This window comes from Mustela putorius, unplaced genomic scaffold, assembly GCF_011764305.1.
Source record: "Mustela putorius furo isolate JIRA1106 unplaced genomic scaffold, ASM1176430v1.1 tig00000127_pilon_pilon_pilon, whole genome shotgun sequence".
Classification (NCBI taxonomy): Eukaryota; Metazoa; Chordata; class Mammalia; order Carnivora; family Mustelidae; genus Mustela; species Mustela putorius.
Window position 1 is genome coordinate 5,252,866 of NW_025421288.1, and position 10,516 is coordinate 5,263,381.

Sequence of the window (10,516 nt, forward strand, 5' to 3'; positions counted from 1 at the left end):
ACTATAGGAAACAAACTGAGGATTGCTGGAGGGGAGTTTGGTGAGCGGATGAGATGACTTAAATAATGAGCATTAAGGAGGGCACATGATGTGATGAGCATTGGGAGTTTTTGCAACTGATGATCACTAAACTACTTAACTCTACCTCTGAAACTAATAATACACTATATGTTAATTAATTTAATTGGAATAAAATTTTTAAAAATATGAAAATATAAAAGGAAACACCAAATAATACCATAGGAGTGTTACAGTTAAGACTTTTTTAAATTGAAATTTTATGGCTTTAAATTTACACTTAATTTCTGTGGTCCTCTTACTAGAATCTACCTCATCCTTTTGCAACTTCAAGCAGGACACTTAATTTCCCTGGTCATCATTTATCCAAGGGAAAAATTCTGACTACCTTAGAATGTTACTAGAGGATGGAATAAGATAATGTTTACATAGTATGTCTGTAAATTGTGTTTTCTGTCACCCAAACCAGCATATTCCTTCTAGAGGCTGTTTGAGTGTCTCCCCTCTACCAACAGCTGACTCCCAATTCTCCTTGCATTTCTTTATCAGTTCAGAACAAGAGCCTGGCTTTGTCTTGTCAATAATTTCTCACAGAAAAGGGTATTGCCCCATGCACAGTGGGTGCCTGATACAGGTATCTGAAATGGAAGACCATTTTAGCCCAGCACAATTCTCAACCCAAACGAGTTCAGCAATTCTTACCCACATCCAACAGTAGCATTTTGATTCATTCTCTTACAGTGGGGAGAGCAAAAAGAGACGAGGGGTCCCAGAGCAATGATTCTCCCTTGTTATCACCTGCAAAGCTGTCAATCTTATTCAGTATCTGCAGAGATCCCCAAGTAAAGACAAAAGGCTGCAGGCCATTCTAGAAGATGAAAGGCACCATCAGCACAAACTTTTGGCAGCAGTGTATGAAAGTCAGTCCCTCCCTCAGGATCCCATGTTCAGAGAGGCTCCAAAATATTGACATGTTTGAAGCTTGCCTCTGAGACTCTTTTCTCAGAAGGCTCAGGTGTTCTCTGGTCTTACAGTTCCTTCCATTACTCAGCACTTCTGTCTGGACTGTGAAATCAGCTGGCTAAGCACAGGAAGGTAGATGGACCTCTATAAAAAATACCTCTTTTCCTTCCTTCCCCTTTCACAAGCACCAACAAGAAGAGAAAGTTATTGTTAAGATTTGACTTTTAGAATCAGAGTTTTTAACTGTAAGTAAAGAAATTACTTATTGGGGGGGGGGGCCTGAGTGGTGCAGTTGGTTCAGCATCCAACTCTTGGTTGGAGGTCATGATGTCAGGGCCCCACTTTGGGTTCCACACTCAGTGCAGAGTCTGCTTGAATTTCTCTCTCCCTTTTCCTCTGCCTCTGCCTCTTGAAAATAAATAAATCTTTAAAAAAAAAAAAAAAAGCTAATAAAAAAACCAAACAAAAAAATTTCACTCATGACCACATAATTTAATTCAGTAGAGTATCTCAAAACTCTTGAGAGGGTTTTGGTCCTCTCAATCAAAGGCTGTGGGGCTTTGAGAGGTTCTTTGGGAAATTTTGTCAGAGGAAGGGGAAGATACCAGAGAAGACACTTTTCAAATCAGTCTTTTTATTTTCAAGCATGGAAGCATGGAAAAACAGGATTCTCTCATGAAAGAAGACTTCAAAGAGGAAAATATTGCTTTGAAAGGTTTATCTTGGCACTAATGATTGACATTGGATGATTTTAATTCTGAGAGGTCTGTCAACATAAAGGCAAAACATAACACCAAAAGTTCAAGCTTCCATTTTTCTCTTTTATGGAGGAGGACAAAAATATTATGCAAGAGTGGGTTAAGTAATGCATGGAGCCCAAATAATTGGATTTTTTTCTGCTAATATAAATTATAATGTTTGTTTTTAAACTGGTATTTTTTTCACTGGTAAGAAAGGCTTGTCATGGACAGTGGCACTAATCAGTAATATTTTCTAGGAATGCATTTCCCACTGATGCCAGACACAAGGAGCAGCCTGAAGCCCTACACTTCTCAGTGCCTGAAGGTTTTCTTCATCTCTTGACACATGGAAATAAAATGGCATTTTTTTCTGAATAAAATACTTTATGAAGTGAAAACTGATTTTCTTCATGTAGCCTTTGTCTCGGTATTTGAGGACAGTGTAACCCATTCTCATCTCACAAGACTGTTCCATCACAATCCAAGAGATAGGGTCCCCCTCTGGACCCAGCACACCAAATCCTGGAAAATTCTGGAGACAGCATTCAATATATTTCAAGCTCCTTTCATTTTTTCCAAAGTTCCACTGATCATTCACAGGCCCCACATGGGAGGCATCCAAGATGTTCTGAAAGCTTCCTTTCCTGTCAACAAAAGAATGTGCATTTATTCAGCCAACATTTACAAAACACCAGGATTGCAGAGAAAAGACATCAACCCTTTCCTTGAAGATCCCACAGCCTAGAAGAAGAAACAGAAGCGGGGGGTGGAACAAACCCTACTAATTCTTTGTCTGCTTCAAAAATGTTCCCAAATAATTAAGAGGGAGCTAACTGTATGTGCTTTATGATACACATAGTATAATACATCTCAAAAAAAAGTCTAATCCTATATCCGAAGAAAGAAGAAAATAAGATACGTCTTAAAAGAGGAAGGATATAGATAGGCCAGAGTAGTCCTTGATTTTGTTTGCCTGAATTTTGTTTGAGGATGCATGTGTGAACACACAGATTTTGAATTCTACCCACAAAATATCTAAGTGCATAAGATAATATTCCTTTCAACAGATATTTCAATAAAATATGTATCACAGGAAGGTGAGAGACATATTGATCTTATGGTTTCATGTGTCCAAAAGCCCATTCATCACCACATGCCTCTAGAGAAGTGCCAAAAATGCAATGTAAGAAACACCAGTATAGGAAAAAGAATATTGGAATTTCCAGTGGTAATGGTTACAATTTAATACTAATTCTCTCACTGGACAAATTATCTGAGACTGAGTCTTTTCATCTGCAGAATCAGAATCACATCCTCTGTGGGTGGAGGAGGTGGAAGAGTCCTAAGAAGTTTCACCTATCCCCAGGGAGGAGGAGTTTTCCAGAATTGGTCAATTTCAAGGTCACCCAGATATTAATGGAGAATTCTTTATTTTTTCTTTGATCCCTTATTATCCAGTTATAACCTTCTCTAAAGACTGCCAGTAATGCCACTTAGTTATGTAACCTTCCAGTAGCGCTCTGTAATTTTAGATGTTTACATATTATGATAGCATACTATATATGTTACTCAATTTTATTTGTTGTTGCTTTTCACCTAGCCATACATTTTGAAATTCTTCCCATATAGTTCATATAGAGCTGCTTCCTTCTTGTTAATGGCTGCCATTACTCCATAACAAATCGACCTGTGTTGCTACTGAAGGACACATTTGTTATTTCATATGTTATGCTTTCACATATTGAATTCATCTAAATCTTAAAATCCAATTTGGGAACATCTTCCATAATATACATATTCTTTTACCTAACTATTTCAATTCCAGGACTCATCTTTCAGAAATAGTTATACAATTTGGGCAATGATCTCTTTATGAAGATATTTCTTGCAGAATTTTTGTTACTAGGAAGAATTGGAGATAAATTGAAGGTGTGCTAAAATGGGAATACTTAACTGTGCATCTCTTTCTTATAGAAATCTATGCAAATGCCAAAATGAATGAAACATATCTATATGAGCATACATGAAAGGGTTACATAGCATACTGCTGAGGAAAAAGAAACTGCAGTACAGTATCTGCATATGTTGTCAAAACAAAAAAGAACAAGAAAACAAAACCAATTCATACATGCAGAGTACTAAAAGCACACACACCAATTTTTTTTTAATTTTTAATTTTTTATAAACATATATTTTTATCCCCAGGGGTACAGGTCTGTGAATCACCAGGTTTACACACTTCACAGCACTCACCAAAGCAACACACACCAATTTTTAAGAATATTTACAACTACACCGCCATCAAAAAGAATGAAATCTTGCCATTTGCAAGGATGTGGATGGAACTAGAGAGTATTATGCTAAGCAAAAGAAGTCTGAGAAAGATAATTATCATATGATTTAACTCCTATGTGGAATTAAAAAAAGAAAAAGGAGATGAACATAGGGAAAGGGAAGGAAAAGTAAAATGAGATTAAAACAGAGAGGGAGGCAAACTATGAGACTCTTAACTATAAGGGCAAACTGAGGGTTGCGGAAGGGGAGGCGGGGGTGAATGGATAGGGCAATTGGGTGATGGGCGTTAAGAAGGGCACGTGATGTAATGAGCACTGGATGCTCTATGCAGTGGACGAATCCCAAAATCTATCCCAAAATTAAAAGAATACACTCTGTGTAAATGTAAATTTAAAATTTTTTAAAAATAATATTTATACCTGGACAGGAAGATTGTGGGGAATCCAAGTGAACAAACCTTCACTTTTTACTTTGAATACTTGCATAGTTTGTAGAGCATGTGATATTTTTGCAAGAAATACATAATTTCAGTAAAGATTCTCTAATCACTCTAATCACTATAATGTTCAGGACCCTCCCAGGAGGACTCGTATGAGAACTCAGTAGTTATACATGGAAAGGACCTCATCTAATGAAGACCCTTCTCCTGCTCAGCAAACTTCGGCTAATAGAGTTCCCTTCTGTTAACCCTACAAATGTGTACTGCATAGTTTATTGTCAAACTGTGCATTTCTGAGTGTGGTCCTTATGACAACTGAATGATTTGTTATTAGGAATTTGGGAAGCTACACAAAAAATCTCACTTGCTATCTTCATCCACTTTGGGCATGCTAAATGATTCCACCAAACCCATCTCATCATCACTTGATGTCTTGGGTTCTCTGGTATTTCTGTCATAATGAGTGTGGTCTTCAAGTGATCTTCCTGCACTGATTTTGCAGCTGAAATCTTTCTTATTGCCGCCCCCACATTCACTTGGCAACCTGGAAAGGAGAAGAATGGGCAGTGCCTATCCCCTTCCACATCTAATGTGAAAGAACCAAGGGTCTTTGCCTTTTAACTTGGATCAGTCATCTTGGATCTGGAAAGTTTGTTCCCAACTGATAACCTGGGGGCATGCCAGGACTTCCTCTAACTTGTCAGGAGCTTTGGTGAAGATGTGGTAAGTGTTGGTATAACGATCCAGGTCGTCTTTCATCTCCTGATACAACAAGTATTAATCATACTTATATGATAGTATGATTTACGAATTGTTCTTGCATATGTCTGGAGTGCGAGAGGCTCAGTTGTTTAATACCCTCTGTTTGGGGGATGCCTGGGTGGCTCAGTTGGTTAAGTGTGGCTCAGTTAGTTAAGTGTCTGCCTTCAGTTCAGGTCACAGTCCTGGGGTCCTGGGATTGAGTCCCACATCAGTCTCCTTGCTCAGAGGGAACACTGCTTCTCCCTTTGCCTGCTTCTCCTCCTGCATGTGCTCTCTTTCTCTCTGACAAATAAATAAATAAACAAATATTTTTTGAAAACATATCCCGTGTTTTTCCCAGAGGTGCAGACAGAAAATGGCCTTGGAGTCCCTTGAACAATAATCACCAGGGACAGACCGAAGATGGTGTCTTGAGGCAGCTCTTGGTAAGGTGGGAAGCAGCTCCATTGTCTGAGATGGAAGTTTCACCAGAAATAGGGTGTGTTAAGGGTTTTAAAGAGACAGTGCCTACCTTGTGGAGAGAAATATAGGAAAATATAGGAATATAGGGTATCAGGACTTGAGGTCTGTGAAGAGACCATGTCCAGGCTAATTCGGACTCAGCACTCTGGTGCTGGCATGGTGATTGGCTCTTTTCTGTTTGTTTGTTTGTTTGTTGTTTTTTTTCGCTGTCACGGATATATTTTTTCCAGGGGTATATATTTTTTTAATTTATTTTCAGTGTAACAGTATTCATTGTTTTTGCATCACACCCAGTGCTCCATGCAATCCGTGCCCTCTCCAATACCCACCACCTGGTTCCCCCAACATCCCCCCGTCCCTCCCCCCCCACCCCTTCACTCTTGCTGTGCATGTGAATAGAGAGGACTTTCAGGAAGAACAGTCAAGCTGGAGCTCACAGCACCTGGAGGGAAGGGCCCTTCTCCCATGCCCCTCATTCCTGCTGACCTTCTGCAACTTAACTCCCTTAGAGGTTGTTACCGGTGAGTTGTGCTCTAATTTTCCTGATAACTATGTAAATGGAGAAGTGTGGGTAGAGGGGTTAAAAAAAAATCCCTGTTTTGGGGTGGAAGAGATTCGCTTATACCCCACAAATCTGTAAGATGGGAAAGGTATTTTCTTTAAATACATAGTTGTCTCTTTTTTCTTTTCTTTTCTTTTTTAGATTTTATTTGTTTATCTGAGAGAGAGCAAGAGAGAGAAAGAGAGAGATTATGTGTGTGCATGTGCACAGGAGGTGTAGAGTGAGAAGCAGACTCTCCACTGAGTGGGGCTTCCCCACATGGGACTCTATCCCAGACCCTGAAATCATGACCTGAGCTGAAGGCAGACACCCAACAACTGAGCCACCCAGTCACCCCACACAGTTGGCTCTTGAGCAACACTAGTTTAAACCGTGCAGGTCCACTTTCGAGCAATTTTTAAAAAATAAATACCATATAATGCTGTAAATATATTTTCCCTTAGTATTTGAATAACATTTTATTTTCTCTAGCTTACTTTATTGTAAGAATCTGGTATACAATACAAGAGCATATAAAATATGTGTTAATAGACTGCTTGTTATTGGGAAGGCTCTGGTCAACAGTAGGCTACTAGTTGTTGAGTTTTTGAAGACTTGGGAGTTCTATACAGATTTTTGACTGCGGGAGTTGGTGTCCCTAACATCTGTGTTGTTCAAGGGTCAACAGTACATGACTCATATCATATTTAACAGTGCTCTGACACAGTAATTTTTATCAACTTTGCTTTTATAGCTAAGAAAGCCACAGTCTTCTAACGTCACACAACTAGTCACTTGGCAGATTTAGATCTGAAACCCAGCATTGATTCAGATATTATTGTATTATATTGCTTTAGTCCCAGGGAAAGCAAAACATTTCCTAATTCTCTCCAGCCACAAACATCTATCTTGAGGTATATGCCTGCTATAAGAATTTCAAAGGAAAAAAACTGACCAGATGGGATCCCGACGTTATTTACAAGCCCTGGATTATTGGCTATTTGGTTTATACCCATGACTTATTTCACTATCCTCCCCTTCTCTCCAAGCAGCCCTTCCAAAATCTATATGGGTCAGGGGTGCCAAGGTTCTTCTCCGCAGCCCCCAGATTCAGTTCCCTCATATGCACACGGAGACCATCCTGATTGTGACTGGCTTGGTATTCAGTAGCTTGTGCTCTTACCTCTTTCCGATGCCAAGTAATTACCATCTGATAATCTGGCCAGGTGTCCACCAGCACTTCCATGTTGAATGAGGTTTAAATGTTGAAAATGGCACCATATGCCTAAAAAAGCACAGATGAACAGGTGAAAATGACATTTTCCTTTGAGATAGGGTCTTAGAAGTAGTTGGGAAATAATCCAAGATTTAGGAGCACTAAAGGGGATAGAGCTAGTGATTTCAGGATGGCTCCCCAAATACCCATTGGAGGGTATGCTGGGAAAAAAAAAAAAACCAGGAAAGGTCCACAAAATCTAAGGAAATAGCCTATTCAAGAGGAACTGGCTCCCCTGACATTCATTCATTCTTTTTCTAAAAAATTCATTCCTTTTTTCCCCCACTTCATAATATACCATTTTTTGGGCACCTGTTGTGTGTCAAGTGTGAAGGATTCCAAGGTAAGTATGACATGGCCACTGCATGGACATAGGATGGAGTAGGATGGAGCACCTGGGTGGCTCAGTGGGTTAAGCTTCTGCCTTTGGCTCAGGTCATGATCAGGGTCCTGGGATCTCTGCTTGCCAGGGAGTCTGCTTCCCCATCTCTCTCTCTCTGCCTGCCTCTTTGTGATCTCTGTCCATCAAATAAATAAATGAAAATCTTCAAAAAAAGTCTAGCAGGATGGAGAGGTACACAGTCTGATCTTAATAGGATGCATGTTCTGATAGATGCATGCACATGCTGTGTGGGGTCTCAAGGAAGAAAAGCATTACCTGTCAGGGAGTGTTGGGAGACTTACAGAAGTAATATTTGAATCTGGTCTTCAAGGACAAGTTAAGTCTTTTCCTGGCAAAACAAAGAAGGAGGGCTAGTAATTTTTGGTGAGAGAAAAAGCATGTTTGAGTACCTGAAGGTGTGGCAGATTGTATCATACCTGCTGAGCTGTGAGAGGCTTTGTGATTGTACCTTGTGGTATGTAGCAGGGATGCGTTGCAAGATGAAGTGGAGAAGCTGGGACATTTTCTGATCAACCCCACAATTAAGGGGTGTGGATTTTATGCCTTGAACTGAAAGTTTAAACAAGGGAGAGGTATGATCATATTTGTGTCAGATAGATGACTCTGATCACCATCTGTAGGTGAATTAGTAATACTGCAGAAAAGCAGGTATTGCAATAGCCCGGAGCAGATAAGGAATTCTACTAGAGGTAGCAGTAGAAGGGATTTGAACAAGTTTTAAGAGGCCAAAGAAGGAGGAAAAGGAGGAGGCAGCCGAGGACGAGGAGGAAGGAGGAGGAGAAGAAGGGGGGCGGAAGAAGAAGAAAAAGAGGGGAGGGAGACAAGGAAGAAGAGGAAGGGGAGAGGGGGATGAGGAAGAGGAAAAAGAAGGAGAGAAGTAGGTGCCTGACCCAGGTATTCATAACAAATAGCATGGAGGACAAGGGGTGTTAGAGAGGAGAAGGGAGTTGGGGGAAATTGGAAGGGGAGGTGAACCATGAGAGACTGTGGACTCTGAAAAACAATCTGAGGGTTTTGAAGGGGCAGGGGGTGGGAGGTCGGGGTACCAGGTGGTGGGTATTATAGAGGGCACGGATTGCACGGAGCACTGGGTGTGGTGAAAAAATAATGAATACTGTTTTTCTGAAAATAAATAAATTGAAAAAAAAAAAAAAAAAGACCATCCCTGCAGAGGGAATCTGACTTTAGATTTGTATTTTAATCTGCCCTGGGCAGGTTCTGAACCCTGAATCTATACTCCCACACTTTACTCCTCTCTCCCAGGTTTCTCCCAACTCTCTCACCTTCAAGGACCCAGGGATGCTCTTTTCCAGGGATTCATACTGAATCTGCAGCTTTTGGGGTTCATGAAGCACAAACGTCTTGTATAGCACTTCAGCCCCTTTCTCTTAGGAAGATGACCTAAGGAAAAAATCATGCAAACAGAGATATCTTGAGGGATGAGACAGGTGTCCAAGAAAAGGAGGAAAGAGGAATCATCCAGGACATCATATATTGCCAGAAATAAAGGGCTTTAGAAATTATCAAGCCCAAAGCTTTCATTCTGTAAATGAGAAACTAAAGCTCAGAGCTGCAGCTCAACCCTGGGGCTCCTGGGTGATCTTCCTACAATTCTACAGAAAGTACCATAACACAACTTGTGAAATGAACCTCTTCATGCCCATTTGATTCAAATTAGGCCAAGACTCTAAGAAGCAAATGTCACTAGCTGTCCAGCTGCAAGTGAAGAACAATGAATCTTTCAGAAAAACTGTCCCAGGGGACCCTGAAGTCCTTGGGCATTGAAACACTTGCTCTAATGTTGCTGTAAAATTAGTATTTTCAGGCATCATGAAAGAATGCAATCTTCTGGAAAAGATTCTAAAGACCATATTACATGTAGTTGCTTTTTTCTGAGGAACAAAATCATAGGAAGGAAAAATTATTGATCAGGGATGATACTACCCAAGTATAAGTTGGCTAAATATAGAAACTGGAATTATATCCTAGAAACCTTAAAAATAGAGCAAACCTTTCCATTCAATAATTTCACTTTTAGAAACCCAACCCAAGGAAGCAATAATAGGTATCTGTAGAGATGTAAATACAAAGAAATTCATTGCAGTATTATGATATGGTAAATTTAGAAATTATCTAGAACTAGGACACGAGTCTGGCTCGGTCAGAAGAGCATGTGACTCTTGATCTCCAGTGAGAGTTCGAGTCCACATTGGGTAGAGAGGTTACTTAACTAAATAAAACTTTAGAAAAATAGAAATGATCCTAAGCCCATTATAGAGGAATGCTTAAATTAATGGTGGGCATATCCAAATTGTGGATTACCAGGCAACCGTGAAAATGATGTTTTCAAAGTGTATTTAAAGACAGAGAAAAATGACCATGTTATAAACAAAGGGAAATATCTAATATAATCCCAAATGAGTAATATAAAGATGGACAAGTAAATGGTTACTTATGTATATGTATGTATGTATGTGCATATCCACCAAATTTATTCTAAAACAAAGTAGTAATTAAACAAGATACACATATGAACTTTTTTCCAATCTTATTCACAAGAATATCTGACTATAGGGGTGCCTGGGTGGTTCAGTGGGTTAAGCTTCTGCCTTTAGCT

General features: G+C 39.7%; 1 protein-coding gene across 1 annotated transcript; it reads right to left on the reverse strand.

Moving 5' to 3' along the window:
• Positions 1-1,961: 1,961 nt before the first annotated feature.
• Positions 1,962-9,248, reverse strand: GLYATL2 (glycine-N-acyltransferase like 2). Its single transcript, XM_004777672.2, is given in 7 exon segments — positions 1,962-1,988; positions 1,990-2,365; positions 4,820-4,892; positions 4,895-5,001; positions 5,093-5,217; positions 7,404-7,505; positions 9,183-9,248. Coding segments are annotated over 6 exon segments (771 nt in total). The 5' UTR covers positions 7,467-7,505; positions 9,183-9,248.
• Positions 9,249-10,516: the final 1,268 nt, after the last annotated feature.